The 24888-nt window shown below is 39.9% G+C and overlaps 3 protein-coding genes across 7 annotated transcripts; 1 reads left to right on the forward strand and 2 right to left on the reverse strand.

Annotated features, from left to right (window-relative positions):
• Nucleotides 1–22: 22 nt before the first annotated feature.
• On the reverse strand, nucleotides 23–6849 carry cep57 (centrosomal protein 57). 2 transcript variants are annotated; one of them, XM_034700869.1, is made up of 12 exons: nucleotides 6531–6849; nucleotides 5323–5503; nucleotides 4827–5027; nucleotides 4607–4728; nucleotides 4331–4459; nucleotides 2704–2781; nucleotides 2506–2601; nucleotides 2184–2273; nucleotides 1844–2067; nucleotides 1605–1749; nucleotides 1482–1523; nucleotides 23–263 (listed from the first exon to the last, which is right to left on the reverse strand). In XM_034700869.1, exons 1-12 carry the CDS (start codon nucleotides 6576–6578, stop codon nucleotides 207–209), a joined length of 1413 nt encoding a protein of 470 aa, XP_034556760.1. In that variant the 5' UTR covers nucleotides 6579–6849; the 3' UTR covers nucleotides 23–206. The 2 variants fall into 2 exon arrangements, with proteins under 2 accessions (XP_034556760.1, XP_034556759.1); XM_034700868.1 differs by having other exon boundaries at nucleotides 23–1523; nucleotides 6531–6847.
• Nucleotides 6850–6935: 86 nt separating this feature from the next.
• mre11a (MRE11 homolog A, double strand break repair nuclease) lies at nucleotides 6936–14953 on the forward strand. Its single transcript, XM_034700867.1, has 20 exons — nucleotides 6936–7090; nucleotides 8798–8869; nucleotides 9039–9171; nucleotides 9290–9450; nucleotides 9557–9644; nucleotides 9751–9892; nucleotides 9991–10105; nucleotides 10240–10425; nucleotides 10615–10786; nucleotides 10890–10970; nucleotides 11052–11181; nucleotides 11274–11374; nucleotides 11482–11652; nucleotides 11743–11802; nucleotides 11877–12057; nucleotides 13777–13863; nucleotides 14043–14107; nucleotides 14198–14259; nucleotides 14387–14486; nucleotides 14615–14953. The coding sequence occupies exons 2-20, from the start codon at nucleotides 8850–8852 to the stop codon at nucleotides 14654–14656; spliced, it is 2097 nt and encodes a 698-aa protein (XP_034556758.1). The 5' UTR covers nucleotides 6936–7090; nucleotides 8798–8849; the 3' UTR covers nucleotides 14657–14953.
• Nucleotides 14954–15803: 850 nt separating this feature from the next.
• Nucleotides 15804–22332, reverse strand: tmprss4a (transmembrane serine protease 4a). 4 transcript variants are annotated; one of them, XM_034701076.1, is made up of 13 exons: nucleotides 22038–22332; nucleotides 20469–20523; nucleotides 20196–20339; nucleotides 19904–20056; nucleotides 19668–19794; nucleotides 19449–19568; nucleotides 18925–18965; nucleotides 18463–18625; nucleotides 18200–18366; nucleotides 17825–17920; nucleotides 17564–17706; nucleotides 17206–17358; nucleotides 15804–17051 (listed from the first exon to the last, which is right to left on the reverse strand). In XM_034701076.1, the coding sequence occupies exons 1-13, from the start codon at nucleotides 22053–22055 to the stop codon at nucleotides 17040–17042; spliced, it is 1392 nt and encodes a 463-aa protein (XP_034556967.1). In that variant the 5' UTR covers nucleotides 22056–22332; the 3' UTR covers nucleotides 15804–17039. The 4 variants fall into 4 exon arrangements, with proteins under 4 accessions (XP_034556967.1, XP_034556966.1, XP_034556969.1 ...); XM_034701075.1 differs by having other exon boundaries at nucleotides 18925–18968; nucleotides 22038–22331; XM_034701078.1 differs by having other exon boundaries at nucleotides 18925–18968; nucleotides 22114–22330.
• Nucleotides 22333–24888: the final 2556 nt, after the last annotated feature.

Here is a 24888-nt window from a genome sequence, read left to right on the forward strand (position 1 = left end):
TCACTTTTGCCATTCATGTGTATTAGGTTCTCTATTTCAGATATTTAAAATTTCAGATATCGTATTCACCAAATGCACTGTGATATGTAAGAATGTTATTACAGATATGCTGCAAATTTACAAGGAAAAATATATATTTTTTATATAGTTGTTGGAACAATGTTCAGTCTCCCGATTTCTTAAGTCCATGCTTGTTGGATTTTGTGTCATTGTCTGGTGACTTCTGCGATTACTGCCAATGCTGACGGCCTTCTTTTCTTGTACTGAGGGGAATAATGCAGGCCTATTTATCCAAATCTGAAATTATGATACTGACATCACTAAAATAACTTGTAGAAGAAAAACATTATGAAATAAATATGTACAATAAATCATGTTACAGGAATGAGATACAAAACAGATACTTTCAGTGCTATTGTTCTGTTCAGGGGATGATTTACTTCGTCACCAAAGCAAAAAAAATAGTGCACTCATGATTGTCAAAAAACACCAGAATCCACACACCTAAAGTAATAAATACAAATATTCTCATTTAACAGCACGTGTGTATACACTCATAAATCTGACCTATCAAGGTCATTCAGTCTTTGTAACAAAATACAGCACAGTGTAGTTTTCTTGAGGACAAAAATATGTATCAAACCATTTCATCACCACAGACCACTTCATAAAATCTGACAATATGTGACTATCAGGCAAACAGGGAATGTTTCAGCATCCTGAGGAGTTGGCTTTACTATAAAAATATTTCAGCACTTTATGTATTTTCTGGGACTCATTTATTACTATACATTTTAGAAATACCCAGAAAACTTTGAGCCAGATTGCATCCTTACTTGCACAAAAAGATGAGGTACAAGTTTTGAGAATTTCTGCCCTCTGCTGGTAAATATTTAACCATGAAGTTTAAAAAAATAAAGATTCATACAGATGTTTGAGGCAATAGCTCCATGAAATATAAAAACACAGCTTCTTACGTGGGAAAGCTGAAGAAAGAGTCGACTATAAATGAACATATTTTGTATGGCTGTTAGACACTAGAATGACTGGACGGACAAAAATGTAACTGCTATGATAAAATGCACTTAGACTGATAAACACAGTCTCTTAAGAGTTGCTACATATGTTCTAATACAGTAAGGGAAAATGAGTTTTCAACGGATGTTATATATGTGATATAACGGATATGTTATATATTCAAGAAAGGACACTTCTTTCAGGCCGGTCAGTATTATTCACTAGTCACATTATTCAGTGGCAATGTGTGTGGTGACATCATGGTTGCAGGAATGTATGTAGAGCCAGTAAGGTGAACCCAGCAGGCTGTGGCCATGTCCTGGTGGGTTTCAGGTCTGTAATGAAGTCTGTAGAGCCTTCATGTCCCTCAGCAGCTTCAGGTTCCTCCTGCTTCTCTCTCCTGGTCGAGCTTTGACTGATCCAGCAGAGCGACCTCTAGTGGACACAGTGGTTGTTACTCTCACCTCATTACGCCTGGAGTCAGCTTCCTTTCTAAACTTCTTCATCTATTGGAGAGACGAAACCAAATCAAATCTTAGCCATCTGGTTGTGAGTGATCTGAAGTGTTTTTTTCTGTGAGGACTTACCTGTGTCTTGTGTTTGTAGAGCTTACTGATCTGCTCTCCTTTCCTCTCCATCTTCAGCAGCAGCCTCTCCTGCTCCCTCTGAAGCTCTCCTCTCTCCCCTCCAGTTACACTGGCCTCCACATGCCGTATTAACTCGTCCTGCTCCCTGCAAATTAACACACGCACACACAATAGATAACATGTTATACCATTTAAAGAAATATACCCTCCATTGAGCTCTTACTTGAATATACACTCACAAGCTCATGAGTCGCAGCTCCTCCTGCAGTGCCTGCAGCAGCTCCGAAAGCTCCTCTTCACTAGCAGAGGATGAAGAAGAAGAAGAGTTGGAGTGCCTGCGATTCTCCGCCGTCTCATAACTGTTGGAGAGGACGCGGCTGTTGCAGAGGTGAGGCTGGTGTTGCTTCAGGAGAGACAGAACTGACTGGACGTTAGCTCGGACTGAGTGGCTGCAGCCCACTGACTGAGAGTCAAGAGGGAGAGGAGACAGAGAGAGCCAGAGTTAGGAACGCTAAAGATTTAAACTAGATTCAGCTTTATTCCAGTGTTTTAACCTGGATGAATGCATGCTCATGTTACCGTTCCAGCCACAAAAGGAACATCCTTGAGGCTCAGTCTGTAGTGTGGCTGTGTGCAGGGTGATAGCTGTGGTGATGGAAATGACTGTTTCTGGAAAGAAAGACACGTACTAAAATGTGATCCTCTGGAAAAAATGCTTAAACAAGAATATGAACTGTGCCCTCAACAAAGTGTTACTTTTATCATTGTTTATTAATTCATTTGATCTCTTTCTCTTCAAAAAATGTGCATAGGTAGTTTTTATAAAAACCTCTAAACCTCTGTACATATTCTTAATCTTCTTACGGAGACTAGTGAAGTAAAACCGAATGAAGGTCTTTACCTTTGAATCCGACTTCTTCTCTTTGGATTGTCTAGAAGACAGGCGAGGTGACACTGACTGCAGTAGAATCCTATTGGCCTCCAAACCTGTCTGCAGCTGAAGAAATACAAAACAAAAGACTTCACCTCCTCTGAAAAACATTACAAGCTGTCAATGTTATTTACAAGGAAGAAAATAGTTGCTACAGAGACTCGGTACCTGATTGGCCTTATCTTGAACCAGCTTCCTCTGGTGCTCCTCCTCCAGTAGTTTCATCTCCAGCCCCCGAATCTTCATCTGCCACAATCAGACACCAAATCATTGTTACTGAGTGAACAATGATAACAAGAGAAATGACTGTCTTTCTCTCATCAGGGCCTAGCCTTCAAAAAAGAAAATCAGTGAGAGATTTAAGCTTTCAGGTCTGATATTTCAAATCTAGTTGCGGCCAAGTAGAGACTGAAAATGTAACTAAACGATTTAGCAGAAATTTTCCAAACTGATGAAATATTAACTTTTTGGTCACTCTACCTGAGTAATTAAAAATTTGAATCAGTAATCTGTTAACCTTAACCTTAACCCTAACCCTAACCCAAACCCAATAACACCAACCCTTTGTAAGGCTGCAGACACTTCCAAAATATGATTTCCTACTTGTGCCACCTCATCACAGATTAATTACAACCTACAGGAACATTTAACCAATGACAGACTTTCCCTAAAAACAGATGGAGAGTATTCAGCATTTCACCAAAAAACAGAAAATATTTAAGGGAAACTAGAGCCTTGAATTCTGGGCAAGTGCAAGTCTACCGGTAATGAAGGCAAGCTGTCATGAATTGATGTTTAGATTATATGTTTCCTTGTATTTCTTGCCTTGGTTCCTCCCCGTGTTTATTCTGTATTAGTTATCCTATGTCTCTTTTGTGTGTTTAGTTATCCATGTCTCTTGTTGTATTTTTTTTGTGTTTCTTAGTCTAGTCTTGTGTTTTCTTGTTTTATTGTGTAGTTCCTTTTCCCTGTGTGTCCAGTTTAGTTTTACTTCCTGCCCTTGTGTGTTTCCCTCCTTGTTTGATTAACCTGATTAGCTTCACCTGTGTCCTGTGTTCACACCTGTGTTGATTACTCTGTGTATTTAATCCTCGGTTTCACCTGTCCTGTGTTCTCCATGTGTTTCTTTTCTTGTGTTCCCTGTGTTTTATTTGGATTTCATTCTTGGATGTTTTTAGCAAGTTCTGATGATACTTTTGTTTTAAATCTGCACTTGGGTCCTCTTTCCACCATTTTCTCCCCACTGTGACACAAGACTCAATAAAGCTTTAAAGATTATTATTCATCAGTGTTTGTTTTGTTTGCTATGGATGAGGATTAGGGCCACTGAAAAAACATTTTTTGGAGAGCAGGTGAGCAAATAAAATGTTTAAGGTGTAAATCATTTTTGGTATTGAGATTTAAATCAGAATTCTAAGATTAAAATTAAAATTCCGACTTTAATTTCAGAATTTAAAAAATATTACACCTTAAAAATAGTTCTGAAAAAAGTCATAATTCCGACTTCAATGTCAGAATGAAAAAAAATGGCGCCTTTCAACATTTTTTGACTTCAATCTCAGAATAAAAACAAATGTACACCTAAAAAAATGTCTTTGATTGGCAACCCTCCAAAAAGATGTTTCCTAATGGCCCTTATCCTCTTCTGTAGTTTGCAGACAGATAGTCTGAAAACAATCTTAGGGATGTATAACCATTTGATCTGAAGGCAAATGTAGAACTTTGGATTAATGCATCTAAGTAGTTCAGGTCAGTGACAACTGAAAATGACCTTTGTCTTTGTCTTTGTCTGTACCTCTGCACTGTTTTGTGTGCGTGTCAGCCGAAGATACTCCTGCTCCAGTCGCTCAAGCTTCTCCAACTGGGCATGCTCAGACACTGGATCAGACAGTTTATCAGCTGACTTGGCTGTCTCCATGGAAACCTGTATGTTTAGAGAACAATTAATACAGTTTAATAAATCTTTGCACAAAAAGAAACACTGCATTTATGAATTATTTTGAGCTTCTTTAAGTGGAATGTCTTTGCATCTCTATCATCACAGCCTGTGACATTAAGGAACATTGTTAACCTGCTGTTTGAGCAGGCTGCTTCTGTCTGCCTTGGCACTACGCAGCATCCTCTTCATGTGATCCAGCTGTCTCTCCAACTTTGCACAGCGAGACTCTGCAGCAGCCAGGTGGCCGATTAACACTGCAAAGACAAACAATAGGACACCATAAACTACAAGAGAGAGGAGACATGAATGAAAAAAATATTCAACATTTGCAAAATCTTATTCACACACCAACCTTGATTGCAGTCAGACTGGTCTCCTCTTTCTTTTTGTGTGGCTATCTGATCACTTAAAATTCTCCTTGAAACTCTTTCACTCTGCAGATGGGTGTGTGATGCATCTTGCCCCAGAGTGTGTATCCTGAGTCCAGCTTTTCCTTTATCCATCTCCAGCCTCCTGATCTTCTCCTGGAGGTTCCTCAGGGCAGAGAGGATCGCTACACAAGCACACACACATGCATTGTGTGTGAGAAATAAGGTACAAGAAAGGATACATGTGGGAATATACTGATGGACTTCATATATATTTAGGTTGTTATCATAGCCATGTTGTAATAAGATACGATTTTACATTGGAATAGAAGGAGAGTCTAATGTTAAAGGATGAATAGATGCCTGTGCATCAGAGACATTCAAGTAGTGTGGCATCATGTTGCACATGCTGTAACCATGGAGCTGAGAAACACCATCTGACAACATCTGAATGGAAACTATGGGAAAGCAGAAAGTTACCTGAACTGCTGGTCTCTGGGAATGCCTTGCTGGGTGATGATGAGAGAAATGACTGATGTGTGCGTGTTTGAGGAGTGTGATGCACATGTGTGTTGATGAAGGGACGGTGAGAGGGGTAATCTTTATAAGATGTGAGTGACAGGCTGTCAGATACAACTCCATTGGGTGGCCGTGGATAGAGCTGTGAAGAAACAACACTGGATGTTAGAAAGCACACTATAGACCTTGGTTAGGTTTTTTATAACACCTGTACAAAAACATTCAGAGGGGCAGACAGCATGTTGGAGAGGGTGTGGGACTCAGAGAGCAAACCACTTTCATGTGTTATGGGATTGTTCAGAGATTGAAAATTACTGGAAGTCAATCAGAGATAGCCTGGAACAAGTTCTAAAAATCAAGATGGATTTATGTTTTCAGGTATTGTATCTAGGTAAGATGCCACCTCAACTTCTCGGCTTTTCCAGAGTGTACATGTTTAGAGTAATGCTGGTGGCCAGCAAAAAAGCCATAACGAAAAAGTGGTTATGTCAAGATTCACCTGCATCAGTAGATTGGTTTAATGTGATGCATGACATTTTTGTAATGGAAAAACTAATGTTTACTCTGAGGCTCAAAAGTGATGTTTTTGATAACTGTTGGAAAGGATGGATTGAGTTCATTAACCCCCATAGAACGGATTTCAGGTAAATCTACAGCTGTACTGTAACTTCCTTAGTTCACTGCTACACATGGACTGTTATGTTTTCTTTGTTTGTTGTAATTTTGTCTGTCCTCTTTGTTTTTGTTTTTTCTTGTGAAAAAAAGTGCTCATCTGAGAATGTGCTGTATAAATCTATCTTGAACTTAAATAAAAAGAAACTTGAAAAAGAAAGAAAGCACACTATATGGCTAATACTGCAGACGTGAATAACATATCAGTAATATAGATGATCAATTATGAGCAATAATCAGCAAATAGAGTACATCAAGTAAATATACACTAAACCTCTAAAGCATGCTTAAACTGATCTTAACGTGTTTCTCCTTGCAGCTGAAGTCAAATAACACATGACAGATGACAGATGACAGCTAAGTTTACTTTCCCAGTCTGCAGCATCGGCTGGTCTGAGTTGTAGCAACAGTACCTGGTTTGCTTTTAGCTAACTCTTAGGCTAATACAAACTGCATAAACAAACAGATTTCAAATGAGGAAATTGGTGTACAGCTACCGTCTCCCGCGGGGCATCAGAAGCGGCTGTTTTTGACAGACTCTCCATTGACTGCAGCCTATCCAGTGTGCCTCGCTTGTGCTGAACCTGCTATTAAAAATGTGCAAAATAAGCTTAATGTAGTCCACCAGAGACATATAGCCGAGCCTTTTTTTAACTACGACTCATAGCTTGCATGCTAAGCTCCGTTTCTACAACTACTAAGGCTAGTATGGGCTGTGAAAAGAAAACATCACTTGACAAGCCACACACAATCCAGGATTTCTGATGGGTCTGAATGATATCCTGCCTAGCCCTGCCCGTCAGTCACTTAGCACACATGCGCAGTACTACTCTTCGATTGATAGGAAGACCGGCGTACCTTGAAGTATAAAACTAACGCACACTATGTGTTGACCGGAAATGTAGTTTCTTTACGCAGGGACTCAGCGGTTCAAAACGGCGTTGCTTCAAAATAAAACTACAATACCTCAAAGCCACCTTCGAAAGGCGGGGACAGGACTTGCAAGACTTGCCGGGATTTTAAGGACAAGTGTGCATGCTTGTGGTGTGTAGAAGAGGTGGGTAGAAAGTAATGTCTTCCATTTAGTAGTGTTTAGCATGTATAACGTATAGCTATGACGTTTTATTGACGCATTGAAGGTTATTACAAACTTGTTGCACTTGTAACGATTGGTATAAGCGTATGTCGTGTTAGCTATCACATTGATGACTTGCTCTCGATGGCTTCTGGCAAAATTGAAAGCTAAACTAATGTTAACTTCTTTCACTGTCCTCGCAGTTAGTTAGCACTCAGTAACACGTTACTACTGCTAGCTAATACTTTACTATAGCTAATACTTTAGCTGTCAATGTACCAGAGTGTAATTGTGATGTTTTGTATGTGGAAAGCTTCATGAAGTATAATAGAATACTACTTTGACAGTTCTCTAGGTTATTATTGTACAGTGTGGTATTTCCTAGCATGTTCAACATAGGTAACATTAGCTGTTTCTTTAGCATCTCCTGTGTGTAAATTACAATGTTACAATGTCATTTAGCAGACGCTTTTATCCAAAGCGACGTACATACGAGAACAAAACAACACAAGCAAAAATCTAGACAAGAGGAAACAAGATCAGTAAGAGTATCAAAGTGCTTCAAGTCAATTTGGGTGCAGGTACTGCCAAGCAGTGTGAAGGCAATTCACAAAAGTAAAGAAGGATTTTTTTTTCTTAATAAAATAAGGAACATCTACAATGAAGCAACCAAACAATTTAAGACCTTCCATTATCATCATCAACAATTAACATCACCACAATAATGACCAAAGTACCAAGTGCTGGGTCACTCAAGACCTGAACACAGATTCCCAGAGTAGAGCAGGACAGTGTGAGTCAATTGTAGCTGGAAGACATGATCTGTCACTGGGGACAACAGTGGAGAACAGTCTAGCTAAGTGCATAGTGCTTCCTAAAGAGCTGGGTCTTTAGCTGTCTTTTGAAAGTAGAGAGGGACTCTGCAGATCGAATGGAGTTGGCCAATTCATTCCACCATTTAGGGGCAACAGAAGAGAAGAGTCCAGCTAGTGATTTTGAGGCCTTGTGTGCTGGAAGCACTAGACGCTCTTCAGAGGCTGAGCGTAGTGGGCGAGAAGGGTAGTAGACCTGGATGAGGGGTTCCAGGTAAACTGGAGCGGTTTTGGTTACTGCTCTGTAAGTCATGATTAGCGTTTTGTATCTGATGCGAGCTGCAACTGGAAGCCAGTGTAGCGAAATGAGCAGGGGAGTGACATGAGCTGTCTTAGGCTGGTTGAAGACCAGGTGTGCTGCAGGTTCTGCTTCTGCTTCTGTACTTTAAAGGCACTATGAGGAGTTTTTAACTGGCTGAGAAACGGACTGAAACTGATACTGATGCATCATTATGACCCTCAAAAGCAAACAAGACCATCCACAACAACACCGATACCTCCTCTGTTGTCATTTTTAATGCCTGAAACTGTTGAGGAGGTAGGTGTCAGAACAGATGATTCACATCTTGCTCTAGAGACACCCTTTTTTTGGCTGTTTTCATGGCAAATAATCACATTGTGTGTGATGAATATAAATGTTAAAAGACAACAGGATGAGGTTATTGTCTGAAGACATCAATTTTGCATTTGCAGGAGAAGAGATAAGAGGTATCACTTTGTCCGCAAGGGGGCGCCAGAATCGATACACACCAGAAGTTCCTCACAGCAGCTTTAAGTTCATTGAGGATTTAATATAACCATACTGTCTTTTTTGCAGCAAAGCTTCCTGCTGACCACCTGTCTGTGCAAACAGAGCGCTCATCATCATCATGTCCTCAGAGAGCAACTTGTGAGTCTGTTAGATTTATGACTTTTTAAAACACCCTCAAGCATAATATCGTTTGTATTAATGTAATGCACGATGCAGTCAAATGTATAATTGCACTGGGCGTTCTGAATTACATTATGTTTGTTGTTTTTGTTTTTAAATACTGTATGTGTTTGTGTGTGTTTTCCAGGGATGATGAGGATACCTTCAAGATCTTGATTGCTACAGATATTCACCTCGGCTACCTTGAGAAGGATGCCATCCGTGGAGGTGACTCTTATAACACACTCGATGAGATCCTGAAATGTGCCAAGACAAACCAGGTACGTGCAAGTTTATGGATGTGTGTGTTTGTTTATCTGTTTGCTTGAATTGACATCCCAAATGTCTGCCTGTTCTGAATGCTTGTTGCTTTCTTTTTGCTCACTTGTTTGCTTGCAGGTAGATTTCATCCTGCTGGGTGGTGATTTGTTTCATGAAAACAAGCCGACACGCCGATGCCTTCACAACTGCATCACGATGCTGAGACGATACTGCATGGGGGACACACCCATCCACTTTAACGTTGTCAGTGACCAGACTGTCAACTTCAACACCACCCAGTCAGTTCACGAAGCATCTGTGTCTTTTATAAGAGCAAAAATCTGTATTCTCTCTGAATAACTGTCATAGAAATGCTGTTTTACAGTCTGTGATGGTATGTTGTAGGTTCCCCTGGGTGAACTATCAGGATGAAAACTTGAACATCTCGATTCCTGTGTTCAGTATTCATGGTAATCATGACGACCCAACTGGGGTGAGTTCAAGATAAAACAGATCAATAGACGAAACCTATTGTCTTAACTTAAACAGTATAATCTGTATATTTATTTTAATCTCATTCTGCTTCTGTATTTCTCAAGGCTGAAGGTTTGTGTGCGTTGGATCTGCTCAGTGCCTCTGGTCTTGTCAATCACTTTGGTCACTCACACTCAGTGGAGAGGATTGAAATGAGTCCTGTCCTCATGCAGAAAGGCAGCACAAAGCTGGCCTTATATGGTCTTGGTAAGTGCATTTTATATAATATGTTTCAGTCTGATCACAGGTAGAATGAGAATTTAAATTACTGTTTCAGGCTGATTTTTCTCTCTGTGTTTGTAAAGGCTCTATCCCAGATGAGCGCTTGTACAGGATGTTTGTCAACAACCAGGTGACTATGCTTCGGCCCAAAGAAGATCAAGATGATTGGTTTAACCTCTTCGCCATCCACCAGAACAGGTGTGTGTCCTGACTAATAAGTTGGCATGTTCAATATCTATTGGGTTTATTTCATCTTTACCGAATGACCTCCTGAAACAAGTTGTTTGTCATTTAGGATTTCACTTCAATGTTTTTGTGCGTGATTTTACCAGGAGTAAACATGGACCCACTAACTACATTCCTGAGCAGTTCCTGGATGAGTTTCTCGACTTGGTGGTGTGGGGTCACGAGCACGAATGTTTGATAACACCAACTAGAAACGAACAGCAGCTCTTCTATGTGACACAGCCCGGCAGCTCTGTAGCCACCTCTCTGTCCCCTGGAGAGGCAACTAAGAAGTAAAAATAGAGACACACACACACACACACACACACACACACACACACACACACACACACACACACACACACACACACACACACACACACACACACACACACACACACACACACACACTGACATTGGTCATATTCTGATTATGATCTAAAGCATGGAAGAAACAAAACTGTGTGTTTGTTTGGATTTAGGCACATAGGGCTCCTGAGGGTGAAAGGTCGTAAGATGAACCTCCAGAAGATCCCGTTAAAGACGGTGCGTCAGTTCTTCATCCAGGATGTGGTTCTGGCTGATTATCAGGACCTCTTCACGCCTGAAACACCCCAGGTCACAAAGAAAGTGGAGAACCTTTGCTATGCAAAGGTAACTGTTGAAGTCACCAGCAAACTAAGTCAGTCCAACTGCTCTTACTCCAATATCTAACCCTTCTTGTCCGTCATCTGTGCTCTCCCTTGTCTTCACGTAGGTCACAGAGATGTTAGAAGAAGCTGAAAGAGAAAGACTTGGGTGTCCACTCACTCCAGAGAAACCTCTGATTCGCCTGAGGGTAAGAAGGTCTCAACTTAACCATTTGCACAAATCTTTGCATTAACACTATGTGAAATTGGATCCTTTCCATCGCCCACAGGTGGACTACAGTGGGGGCTTTGAGGCGTTTAATACTGCACGCTTCAGTCAGAAGTTTGTGGAACGTGTAGCCAACCCAAAAGACCTCATTCATTTTCTCAGACGGCGCGAGCAAAAGGAGGACATTAAAGGTTAGACAATGAGGGATCACAATGCTAGTATACATTACAGATAAGTGTACATTATTTTTCTTAATCACACACTTTAATCTTTGTTTTTCCAGATGAGGTCAATGTTGACTACAGCAAAATATTGAAAACCACAGCAGTAGAGGGGCTGAGAGTGGAGGATCTGGTTAAACAGTACTTTGAGGCAGCTGAACAGGTACTCTACACATCCTGATTTACATTATCTTCATGTAAACAGCTATAACACTCACTTTCATCTCATGTTTCTACTACATTATATTTAAAAAGTTTGTATCTTCACAGAAGGTGCAGCTGTCCCTTCTGACCGAGCAGGGCATGGGCAAGGCCATTCAGGAGTTTGTCGACAAAGACGAGAAAGATGCCATCGAAGAGCTGATCACGTATCAGTTAGAGAAGACACAGCGCCACCTCCAAGCCAGAGGAGTTACCACAGAGCAGGATATAGACACCGAGGTAAGGAAAAACGGCTCACATTGGAAATGTGGTTATCTAAGTTGATGTTTAAAGTCATTCTAAGATTGCATTTTTTTTTTAATTCTTCAGATCAGAAAATTCAGAGACTCCAAAAAGAACACGACTGAGGAAGAAAATGAAATCAAAGAAGTAAGTGGTCAGTGTATGGAACCTGAAACGCTGTGTTGTCTGTTTTTTTAAATGTGTATCTCTCTTTCTCACAGGCCATCAACAGAGCCAAAGCTCACCGTTTGGAGCGTGGCGATGATCCTCTAGATCAGGCAACATTAGATGACCTTGCTGATGTTAATATGGACTCTGATGAAGACTCATTCTCGCCCCCTGCTCCTACACGAGGCAGAGGGAGAGGGAGCAGAGGGCGGGGGAGTCGGGGAAGGGGCAGAGGTAAGGTTGTTGAAATATTAGTGGCATTGATATAATGAAAGTCAAAAATACACATTGGTTATTTGTCCCTGAGAGGTTTATTTATATATATATATATATACGTAGTTAGGCGCGGTGCAAGCTAATGACTCGCAGCAAATACACCAATAAGTGCCTGAGTGGTAGTTTACACCTCCTACAGAGTGACTGCTCAGTAAACCAAAGTGTAAGGGACTACAGAACCCATGTTAGTGCACTAATTTAGTACTAATGCTGTTGGAGATATTCGAGTATTTAATTCATCATTTACTTTTTGTTAAAGTAATACAAGTTGAGTTTGGAAACATTTTAATTGTAGAATATTTCAGAATTCATTTGTGCTTTTATTTTGAAAGAACTGAGAACTGAGTAGTTTGTCACCTGTTGCTGTGTATTTTTATGTATGGGTAGATGACTATAGGTATGGCAGCCACCAAGAAGGTGTATGTTTTTTTACTTGGACAAGTTTTTCAGGACGGCAAAAGGAACATGAGGACATATTTGCGTTTTGCTTGTTTTTATGCAGCAAGTTAGTTAAAGAACAACAACAAAAAAGAAAGATTTCCACATATTTTAATCCTGTGTATGAGCTACTTTCTACATGCCATAGCTGCTGGTTTGTTTTTTAGTTAGTTTGATTTTGTTAAGGACAAATTTCTTGCAGATGAAAAGATTGAACCGTGAACCTTTTTGCGGGAAAAGTAAAGGCTGATTTATACTTCTGCGTTGAATCAACGGCGTACCCTACGCCGGGGGTCCGCGTAGCTCCCGTATCTACGCCGAGGCCTACGCACGTAGCTGACGTGCACCTCCTCCAAAATGTAACTCCCCGTAGAGCCGACGTGGACCGCAAGCTCTGTGATTGGTCCGCTCGGCGGCTTTGTCTTTCCCGCATTTACAGCACTTCCGGGATCCCGGACATCGGCCGCACATCGGCCGTGTATTTCATCTCCTCCTCTCTATTCTTCATGTAATCATGTCTGTATGATAAACAGCAACATGTATCAGCTGTAGATTAACATAACACGCTCTGAAACTCTGTGGAAAAGTAAACAGAGATCGTAGCGGGACCGGAAGCAGGCGGCCGGCTATCAGAGAGACCGCACTGCCCTCAGGCGTTTCGGCTGAGAATTGCTGCGCGACACGGACACATCGACGCACAAGTATGTGGGGCTCATGTCTGCGTCAGCCCCTGCTGCGTAGGGGAGACGCAGAAGTATAAATCAGCCTATCAAAAAAACATGAAGATCCACAAACCAGGAAGCTCCTTGAAGAGTTTATCAGCACAAAGTGACGTTTTGTGCTAACACGCTCCTCCTCAGACCTAGAAGAGTAGACCTGCCTTGAAATTAAAGCCTATGTTGCAACAAAAAACGTTACAGTGTACTGCTGTTGTTGATTCAAATTGTAATTTTACAGTCATAACTAGCACATTTGGGATCATTTTCTAAGAAGTTGATATGCTATGGGTCATTTTTTTATTGTGATCGTAGCTGCTTCTTGTTGAAGAATTAAGGGGAGATGTATCAGTTTGCCAGTAGTGTTTTGCAATCATCCCCAATAATCAGAAAAGTCAGAAACATCCATGATTGTCACCCTGAGTTTAGACTATGGAGGGTTAAAGAGGCTTTTTATTTCATACAATGTGGCAAAGTAGAGAAATGTATATTCATGTATTCACTATTTTCTCTGTCCATCAAGGTGCAGCAGCTTCTGAACCAAAGCCAGCCAGTCGAGGTCGCTCCACAAAATCCTCAGCACCAACACAAAGTAGAAGCATTATGCAAGGTAGGACGGTGTGAGAGTATCTGTGTGGGTGTTATGATCTAAGGACGCACAGGTTAATATCAGGTATACAAAAGTAATGAGTCATACTGAAACTTAACAGAGAAGGCACAGAAAGCTCATCTTATCAGTGTATGAATCTGTTTACTACATGTACTGTTCTCTTCGTATTCCTCTTTCAGCGTTTCAAGCTACATCCCAGAGATCATCTCGGGCCAAAGTTTCCACATCTTACAAAGAAGAGGATGTAAGTCGAGGGAGTACACTCACACACATTGAAAAACCTACTTTTTCTTAGTTAAACTCTTCCATCCTCTACCTTGCTTCCCATCCCCAGCTGACCATTGAAGACTCGGATGAAGATATACCTGTGACGAAGACTACCAGACCCCCTGCGAGGTATGTCTATTTTCATCTGCAGCATGGAAGTGATTATTTCTCTCTCTATCTCGCTTTCTTTCCCACCAAGTGAGAATTTTATAACAGATGGGTTAATGAAAACTGTCTTTTGTTTTTTTTACCACAGACCAGCATCCTCATCATCGTCATCCTTCACTAAGTACGGCTCTCAGAGCCAGAGCCAGTCATCAAGAGGAGTTGCATTTGATGACAGTGATGATGATGATGTAAGAAAGGCTCAGAGATAATACACTATTGATCTGGAGTTCTAGGATCCACGCTGTACCTCTTTTAACTAAATGTATGCCTGATTCAAATATTTTTTCTATCTTCTTTTCTTTTGTCTTTAATATAGGACAATCCATTCAAAGGCCCAAGCCGTGGTTCCCGAAGATAACCAGAAGAGCATCCAAACATCCAAACAAGGGATTTGTTCTCCCTGTCTTCACAATGGTTCATGAAGTTGATCAGCTGCTGTTGCTTCTGATAAAACTGTCTAATCAGTCTACTCTGGTGGAAGGGTTTGCTAAATGCTAGAGTAAAGCTTGGTTGCGATGGCTTTGAAACTAGACTTGCTTCTGGTGAGTGCAGCCACTTTAACCTACCAACAGGTGGCGCACATGCTGCTGGGTTTGTCATTGCCTGTTGTTGTTCACTGATATTCAGGATATAATAAATGTTTCTCTTATACAACCACCTGTCTCTTTTTCAAACTGTCCCTGTAAGGATGTTGTATGAAAAACATAGAAATGGCATTGGGCTGACATAGTGTGCAAGTTATTGTAGGTAAGCTAAGATTGAAAAACCAGATAGAGCTTGCAGAGGAATGTGAACAAGGCCACAGAACAAGTTGCTCTTTGCACTGGCTTCCTTTGCAGTGGTGTTCCATTTTTTTTAATGTTGTACTAGATTCAAAGGCTTGTGGGTTAGTTCAAATAGAACTACTTCTTTCCTTATGTTTTGCTGCTAAATCTGCAGCAGTTGATAGTCGAAACTTCAAATGTAAAAGAAAAAGTGAACAGTGAAAACAGTAGATCACAGGGAATGAGATGTGTCCGCCATAAGGGGGCGGTATAATACAGTTTGGAGCATTTAGGGGCAATTTAGGAATCCATATTAAAGTATGAACTTTCATGCACTGCATTTATCAAAATTAAGGTCTTCAAAAGTGCCAAGTCACAGTAGACAAAATAACTTTCCAACTTCCTTTAAAGTTGTAGTCATTTTTAACTGCCAGATTTGTCACTTTTTCAAACTCTTCTTTGATATCTTGCTGCAGGATATGCTCATGTGGTGGTGAATGAAACTTGAGACAAAACTGTCACTGGATCTTTTCCAGATCACGGTTTATATAATGATTTCCATAAAGTATGTTACCTGTCACTTCTTTTGTCTGTGGGGTCAAAGGGTGTGTGCCCTGAAGGAAACCAGTGAATGAAATGAGGACAGATCCAGTTTCTGACGCACACACGCACGCACACACACACAGACACACATGCCAAGTAGATCAAGTTGTATTTTCTGTTACATTAGAGCTCGCGAAGTTAGAGAAGAATGTCTTTATTACATTTACAGATTATTTACAGGTAACAAAACACATCAAAATGGGCCGTATATACAAATTATATCAACCGTGGCACTCGTGTTTAATTAGTCTATGATAACAAACAGTATATTACAATGTGTTAACTATGATTCTGTCATTCAGATGTGCCAGTTTGGACTGACGTGTAAGGCCTTAAAGATCAAACTGTTAAATTATGTATATTTTTTACATTGCTGCAAAGGAATAATTAAAATGCAGACTTTTTATGTTTGTTTCACCTGAGTGTACAGATTCACATATCTGACTATGAACTTCACTTAATATTTGTAGGAAGTGACTCTAATATCCTCTTAGCTATGAATTAAAAAACTCTAAACACACAACACTAACACTCTAGTTCACTACTGGATGTCTGACTGCCCCTAAACTCAACATGGAGGCACTTTGACATGCAATAGTGTGATCTGAGTTATAATCTCCAGCACATTGAGCCATCTGCATATACACTTAGGACAAGTAAATCTCATGTTCCATTTAAAGTGCTTAAGGAATCAGGAACACCATCAGTGCTGAAAAAAGGTGCATTTGTCCTTTAAAAAGGCACGTACACATTAGATTAACAAGCACCATAAATGCATTGAACTCACTTCTATTGGTGGTATTACCTGGTGCTTCAAACTTGCACAGGTTAACCCTTTCTTTGACAAACCCTCATATCACAGTGCACACCTGAAATCGTAGCACATAGTAATCAAGTACATTATGTGTGAGGTCTGCCTTTCTGGTAAGGTCCAAAATCTGCACAGTAAAAACATTTTGTAGGATTATTGCCAAGTCCTAATGTTCTAATGGGAGTGATCTGATCTTAATGTAAAACTCCCATTTTGAAAGCACATGAAGAGTGAATTGGCGAAAAACAACCCAAGAATGGCCAATGACGAACAACTGCATAAAAACTCTTCCCCCTGAGATAAGAACCTGAAATGGCAAAAAACAACACCTGAAATAAGTCTGTGTGAAATGCGTGTGTATGTATGTGTGCAGTGTTTTGGCATATGGCTGTTTTTGACAGTCTGTTTTGCTGCTGAGAATGATCTTCATCTTCCCCTTTCGCCCTTTCATTTCCTGTCTTCAGTCAACTACACTGAAACCAAAGCTTTGCCTTAGCTTCACAGTTTGTCCCATGTTGACTCTACCGAGGTCTCGTGGCACCTACTTGTCCCAACAGAGAGACTCAGGAGTTTTTCTACGAAAGAGGAAGTAAAATTTGGTCAACACAGACTTATTTTTGTTAGAAGGGAGAGTGTTTTCCCACATCGACTTGACTCCAGGCAGTAATAGTTTCATTTAGTTTCAAGTAAACAATGTGGTTTGTTTACACCAGTATGAGTATGCTGTACCTCAATGACTGTTTGAATCCAGTTTGACATCTCTTCAACATTACAGTAGACACCTGGCCTTCTCTCTCGGGCACAGCCAACACCCCAGCTCACCACACCCACCAGATGCCACTGAGAGGAGGTGAAGTACACCAATGGACCTCCACTGTCACCCTGAAATTCACAGCACAGTAACATTTCATTATGTAAATGAAGGATGTTTCTACAAATTCCAACAAATACTTAACTGCTGTGATGATGCGGTATCATATAAGGAATCAAACTTGAAAGGTATTACATTAAAATTATTATTTATGCATTCAATTATTCTAAACTCCAAGTCTTAATCAATATTGATGTAACTGGAAACTGTGATTACCTGACAGGCATCTATTTTCCCCTCCAAGTAACCAGCACAGATCATTCTTGGGGTGATGGAACTGCCGTACACTGTGGGGCTGGAGCACTTGGCCTTGTCTATAAGAGGGATAGCAGCCTTCTGGAGTGAGGGAGAAACCTTACCTGGAGACAGAACAAAAGATGCAATTTGGATTTAAAAAGGCTACTTCAAAGAAGTTGTCTTTTCAAGTTAAAGGGGTAAAACTTTGTGATGATGATGGGCATTATTAAAATCCCTCACCGTTTTCTTCAAGGTATCCCCAGCCGGTCACAGCCATGACAGTACCCGCAGCAAGGCCAAAGGATTTAGGAGGTAGACAAACCGGCTTGCGGGCCTCTGAAAGACAAGGTCAGTGCATTTACTTGGATTTATTTTGCAAATAGGGTCATTTAATTTGCCTTCGTCTTGGCTTTAGCAGTTAAAGTTATCAAGTGACAAACAGAGAGGTGTAAGTGCTGTTTGGCACCACTAGAGGGCAATAGAGTAAAAGTGAAACCTAATGAATAGACAAAATGTATTCACTTTACTCTACAATCAAAGTTCATATGGCATCAGTAACAGTTAGTGAGGAATTGTATTTTATATGCTTTTATAAGGTTTAAATTAACGTCTTACCTCCAACGCTGATGGGGCTGCTGAGTCTCATCATTGCTATGTCATAGTCGTTTCGTGATGTGTCATAATCTCCATTCAATATGATCCTATCCACATAGGTTCCCCCCAGTGTGCCCAGGAACGTCCTGCCTGACACCACTCTCCAGCCACTGAGCTCCTTCTTACTCCTGCAAAACCACAAATAAGACAGCAAAAAGGAAGTATAAGCAAGAGTTGACCTCTGAAGAAAGTCATAGAAAACGCTGCATAGAAACACCACTCACCCAGTAAAGCAGTGGGCAGCAGTGACTACCCAACGCGGTGACACCAGCGAGCCTCCACAAGTATGTCGGCCGTTCTGTTGCAGGCTGACCTGCCAGGGCCAGTCCTCGATTAAGGCATCTGTTCCCCCGACAATACGTCCCTTAGAGCCTGTCATCCCACAGTCTGAAAAACAAAGTTGTCCTCTTAAATTTCATTTCATAGTAACTTTATTTGATCTTCTTTTCAATCCAAACAAAGGAGGGCAGGCTTTGGTTTCCTTTACACTTCTGTTTTTCATTTTTAGTAAATAATGAAGAACGAATCAGTCGTGTTACTAAGAAGACCTTTTCAAAGTATAACAGACAAGTGTGGGCCTGTGGGTGAGAAACTGGTCACACAACCATGTCATTCCCAACTTTTCAAAGATAAATGCTGCAAAGTAAGTCAATGGTGGGGGTTGCTTTTCTAAAAAACAAACTCACCTGAACAGGACAAAGAGACCACAGATCCAGATTTGCATGCACTGCTGTTTGAGGAGAAAAGTGTATTCATTCAATATTTATGGAAACATACATATAGAAATGGCCACAACATTAGTCATTAAGACAAACACATGTTAACCTGACTTCCCTGCATTAAAAAATGCTGAACTTTTACTGTTTTTAACTTTTGCCTTCTGTAATGAAATCTTCTGTTTTTTTCACTTTCATAAGGGGTGAATAAAAAAAGGAACAAAAACTGGTGTTTTCTGCACTTTAGATACAGAAACTGTGAGAAAAACACAGTTTCACTTGTGTAAGAAAACCACCAGGGGGGAGGACAGGGGAATAGAGAGCAGGAGCTGAGAGGTGAAAGAGAAAGGGAGTTAAAGTGAAGATAAAAGAAGAACATAAAGAGATTTTAAGAAAACAACAGAAAACTAAGATTTTCTAAAATACTGTTGACTGTGTAGATGAAGTCAGATCTATGAGATGACAAATAATGCCATCATGACAGCCTTCCTCACCGGTCTACAGTGGCCTGATGTACGGGGGTGGTTGTAGTCCCAGAACTGACAGCTGCGAATGGTCCATTTTTCATGGACAACATTAACGTCTCTACTCGGACACTGGTGCTAGAAGGTTTACTGTGAAAACAGAAAGAGAATAATGTAGTATTTGATTTTGGCTCATTCACACAATTTGATGTTTTAGATGTAATTCATCCGTTGTGGGTGCATACTCACTTTGTGTAACCCAGTTGTTTACACGCCCTCTGTGTGAGCTGCGGAGTCCAGTTGTCACTACACACACTCCGCCATCCTGCTCCAGCACTGTACACTTGCAGGACATTCCGACTAGACGTGAGACGCACTGTAGGGGGGAATGGCACAAACAGGATCAGAAGAGGAGTCTCGGTTTCTTTTGCTTTATTTTGGTGTCTTTGCGGATGAAGAGAACAAGAAGCTAATGTTTGACTTACCTGGAAAGGTTGTATTGACTTTAAAGCTTGAAACACAAGTTATTTCATCCTCTCCTCCAGTACAGTCATGGATCCCGTCACAGGCTTTGTCTAGTGGGATAAACTTAAACGATTGCTTGCAGAAGAAGTATTTGCTGTCGATCAGCTTCTTAACTGGTTGGAAAAGGAGCGGGAACACAAGTTAGAATGACGTTTTTTCACATAGCTGATTTCAGTCAGCGTTATAAATATGATGCCAGCCTTCAGTGTATTTTCAGCCTTAAAGGAAGATAAATACAGGAGTTGGACTCACTGAAGACTGCTGCTGTGGCCAGTATGCCCAGTAAAACCACAACTGAGAGGATAGTCAGCAACACTTTCTTCCTCTTAGACGCTTTGTCCTTCTGAGTCTTTGGAGCCGTCATGGGCCTTCTGTGGCGGCCAGGGCGTGGTACCACTGAGAGGAAGAGCGAGGGAAGAGGAGAAGCAGTGAAGAGATTACAGGATTTACAATGTTAGAGAAAATACTACAGTGAAAAAATAACACATTGACAACAGAAAAAGAAAACACCAATGGACAGCTTACCTGCCGGCCTTGGATTCAATGGTCTAGTGCTTTCCTGAGGCACCTGAGTGCTTGTCTGAGGAAAGAGCAAGATACAAGAGATAAAGTGAGAACAGGCAAAAAAAAACAGCAGTGTGCACTGCGTGGCTTGAGAGAACATATACAGCGTACAGTTTCCCAGTGGAGGCGTTGGTCTGTGATTAGGTCATTTTGTTTGCAGACTGCCAGGCAATTGCCCAAGCTTCTGTTATCTCTTTGCACACGACATTTTCTGTTTACTCCCAGGTAATATATTGATACGAGAGCATGAATTGTGTCTTCTTTTATGCAAAAAAACCCCAATGTGGTGTAGAAAGTATGATCCATAACTACAACAGGAGTGTAATACAATGCATATCCATCTTCGGATAATTGATGACAAGAATACATGGAACATGGTGTGCCACTATGAGCTGTCACATTATACCCATGCAGCTTTTTGCATGTCAGACATTCTATATACTTCAGGCTCCTCCTTTAATCTGTGATAAGACAGAGTCCACTGTGAAAGTGATAGACTCTGAACATACAGTACAGGTTGTAGTGTAGCAGGGTCTTTGGGGACCAACTGAGTCTTCCGCTTATGTGCAATTGATATGGGGTTGACAGAACACAATGTAAAGTTGTGGGGTGGTATAGAGAGAGGAGTGGCTGCTCTTTAGAAGTCCTTAGGCAAGATATCAGCTATAGGGCCCATCCCAGTTGCATAAGTGTTCACAGTTCATTGCAGTCACTATTGTGTTTGTAGCATGTAGAAAAAATGTACAAAAGGAATTACTTATAAATCAAAACAAGGGAAATATTCTCAAAAGATTGGGTTAACACAAGGCGAAGGGGACAAACTATCCAGCATTTAACAATGAAAATTCTCATAATGAATAGGCACATGATGGCAGACTTAGGTTTCAGGTAATGTGAGCTGAATAGATAAAATGGCATTATAGGAAACTGGCAAGTGATAAAATATGGGGCGCCATTTGTAAAGTTGTGTTTCTCCACATTTAGCTCCAAAACGTCATGAAAATGTGGAGTGAATTTTTAAGTCACTATTTTTTATCACATTTAGAGGAATATTTGTGATCTTCTTCAAATTTAATTTTGTTGTGAAAAATATATTAAGTTAAAATAATTGTTAAATCCAAATGCTAAATCTAAATCTAAATGTTAAATCTAAATCTAAATATTAAATCTAAATGTTAAATATAAATCTAAATGCTAAATATAAATCTAAATGCTAAATATATATCTAAATGTTAAATCTAAATCTAAATGCTGAAATGTGGAGAAATGTTGCTGTAATTTTTGTGTGCACAACTTTACAAACGGCGCCGCATAGATAAAAGGGAGCATGTAAACTGTATACATTGTCCATTTCACTAGTTCAACTTTTAAAAGCCACGTTAACTCACCATTCACTCACTCATGAGTAGGGAATGAAATGGCTGTGCCCGCACGTGATACAATTAGTGTACACTTCCAGGATTTGAATTCCATGTCATGTTTCACTAAAAAAAATCTGGCAACATCATTACATTTCTGGTAGTTTCTTACCCCAGAAAAGACCTTCATCACTTCATCAATAAGACATATTATTGTGGTGGCCGGGGAGAGGGGTTGTTCTTGTTACCTGGAGTTTGGTCTGCTGTCTCGTCTTCTCCGAGCAGCGACGAAACTGGATTTTAAGTTGGGCGCAGGAAGCGTAAGGACTCCGTTAGCTTTGACCAAAATGGAAACGGCGACTTCTAGTGAGTAGTTTTATTTTTTTACTTTAAAATTAATCTATTTGGTTACACAGAGTTGGAGGGTGTGGCCTCTGTGAGAGCTGGACTCTGAAGGGCTGAAACCATAGGCTGAAACGTGTGCGTCCATTGGGGATAACAATTAGTTATGCTGATATTTTACCATACACCACCTAAACAAGGGGACTTGTTGAAAGTTGTGAGCCCCTAATCAGTACGTTATCTTTTAGATCAACAAAAGGTTTGCTTACTGTACACTCAGCAAATGGGTCATTGACATGACGTGCATATTTTTGTGTCCGAATCCATTATTTTCTTTTGAAATAATTAATTATGTTTAACACAAACATCAATTGATTCTATAAAACATGCTTATTTTAAATACAAATTCAGTACATTCAAATATTGAGATTTATTTTATTTTGAAGTATCTCAAACCCTGAAAATGTCAGGTGGCGCAACCGTCTGAGCAAGTGAACTGACTTAAAACACTATAAAAAAAATGTATTTTAATAATAATAAATTAAAATTAAAACACCATGGCATGATTTTACATACAAGAGCTTTGAAATAAACATAATTTCATAAATATCAATGGGTTAAAGGCACCTAAGGTTATTTAAAAGCTTTTGTCCAGCAATTTGCATGTTCTCAAACGTCAGGGTGGCACCACTGTACTCATGGAGCTTTTATTTTGAAAGTAGTTATAATGGACTTCAACATATGAAATCATTCAGAGGACCCTACTAATTGTCATGTCTGAGTTAAAAGGTTTGTAGATGTCTCTTAAATAATAATAGAAAAGCTTTTATCAACTTATAGGTGGACGGTAAAACTTCCATGTCAGGTGGTACAACCAACCTAAAACTGTAAAAATTATATTTTAAACCTGGCCAATAGAATGCAAAAATCCTAATATATTGTTAATAAAAAATAGACTCACAAAATACAAATGTGCAAAGCACTGTAACCACTCTAAGGGATACTTCCTAAAACTTTCAGTTAAATAAATGATAGGTAAGTACATGTATTTTGACAAATATCTGGTTGCGCCACCTGACATTTTTTGGGTGTTCAAGTTAAGAAAAGGGTAAAAAAAAACAACAACCAACTATTTAAACACTTAAAAAAAAGGAATGTGTTCAAAAAAGCCTTGTTTGAACACATTACTCCAGACACAAAAATATGCATTGCAAACATTCTGGAAATACCATAGACTGTATACAATAGGGAAATACTTAAAAAAACAAAAAGCTTTTTTGAGGCTTATTTGTCAACGACCCAGATACAGTAAGCAGACTGATCTTTCATTAATGTAAGCCCAATCAACTCCTTTGGGATCTGACTCTTGAATGCAGCTAAATACTCCACTTTACTACACCAGCTGGCCAGTTGCTATTTCCTGTTTCTGTCTGTTGTTTTGTCCTTGTTATGTGGCATGCACTTGTTGTTTTGGAGCTTTTAAAAAAAAACATTTTTAACACACCTGCTTCATGTGACATGATCCTGCAAGAGCAGCTAACCAACCAAAATGGGAACTCATGCATAACACACCATGGCTGTGGCCAAATTGTACCTTCAGCATTGACTAGGCCTTGTTGAATAATTTCAAGAGTTACATGACTGTGAATAATTTCTCCAACTGACAAATCTTACTCTGAACTGGAAAAAATGAGAAACAACAGGCTGAAACATGTTGACATTGAAATATACTGAATTATGTTCACCATTTGGTTTGGCTGGGTTCACACATTTCCATACCCTACCTATTGATTTGGCTGAATGAATACACAGAAGCACAGAGGATTGTGGGATTTTGAGTGCTGAAAAGATACACACGTTTAGTAGGAATCACTAGAGGTCAATTATAAGATATAGCTAATGTTCCTGAGAAAACTTTATGATTTGTCTTTGCCAATTTGCTGAGTATTTTAATAAGTTATATTGGCATGTTTCGTGATTATTCAATGAACTCCACATCTGTTGTGATTTATACAGTTTCCATTGAACAAAACCTTCATATTTAAATTTAAAAAATAACTTTCAACCAGTTACACAGATTTTTTCATTTTGCAACAAAATGTTTCAAAAACTATTTCTGTTGCAGAAAAAAGACTCCTGACATCCCCCTATTTAGCCCATATTGCCATGCAAAAGACCACTGTATTGTGCTAGATTGACTAATTCTCCACTCCTACAGTGTTGCTGTCCCAATCTAAGCCAAAGAGAGCAGAAGATCCAAGCTGCCTTTCAGTGACTGAGTACTTAATGGCTTTGACGGATATTTTACAACCCGTAGGGACCGCAGAAAACAATAGGAAAAGAAATCCTTGTATGGGCTGCATTTTACCGAAACACATCAGACATACTATCATCTTTCAAGTCAGTTTCACCTTCAATACTAAAAACTTTAACTGTCACACATGTACACAGAAGACAACAATGATTCAGTCTGCTGATACATTGCTATGTAAATGAGTTCATGCAGAGCTCATCTGTTTTGTGGCACTTCCATATTAGCATGTGACTCTCAGTTCTTCTCTTTCTGAGATTGTGTGGCATGTTTGCTTTCATTCATCACCGCTGAATACAGTTCACTCTGTTGCTTAGTAGCTCAACATCAATATGGATGCTTACTGTCCTTTTGTGGAGGATTTCAGCAG

The sequence above is a fragment of the Notolabrus celidotus genome, chromosome 14, assembly GCF_009762535.1.
Source record: "Notolabrus celidotus isolate fNotCel1 chromosome 14, fNotCel1.pri, whole genome shotgun sequence".
Classification (NCBI taxonomy): Eukaryota; Metazoa; Chordata; class Actinopteri; order Labriformes; family Labridae; genus Notolabrus; species Notolabrus celidotus.

Excerpts from the sequence above, each read along its gene's own strand:
- cep57 (XM_034700868.1), bottom strand. The coding sequence starts at position 6,578 with ATGGAGAGTCTGTCAAAAACAGCCGCTTCTGATGCCCCGCGGGAGACG. Across the intron at positions 4,460-4,606 it reads GCAGCCTGCTCAAACAGCAG|GTTTCCATGGAGACAGCCAA; the intron begins GTTAACAATGTT and ends CTAAACATACAG. Across the intron at positions 2,602-2,703 it reads TTCAAGATAAGGCCAATCAG|CTGCAGACAGGTTTGGAGGC; the intron begins GTACCGAGTCTC and ends GTATTTCTTCAG.
- mre11a (XM_034700867.1), top strand. The coding sequence starts at position 8,850 with ATGTCCTCAGAGAGCAACTT. Across the intron at positions 10,426-10,614 it reads CCTGGAGAGGCAACTAAGAA|GCACATAGGGCTCCTGAGGG; the intron begins GTAAAAATAGAG and ends GTTTGGATTTAG. Across the intron at positions 12,058-13,776 it reads GAGTCGGGGAAGGGGCAGAG|GTGCAGCAGCTTCTGAACCA; the intron begins GTAAGGTTGTTG and ends CTGTCCATCAAG.
- tmprss4a (XM_034701075.1), bottom strand. Across the intron at positions 19,569-19,667 it reads AAACAACTGGGTTACACAAA|TAAACCTTCTAGCACCAGTG; the intron begins GTGAGTATGCAC and ends CTGTTTTCACAG. Across the intron at positions 18,626-18,924 it reads GGTCTCTTTGTCCTGTTCAG|ACTGTGGGATGACAGGCTCT; the intron begins GTGAGTTTGTTT and ends TTTGTTTTTCAG.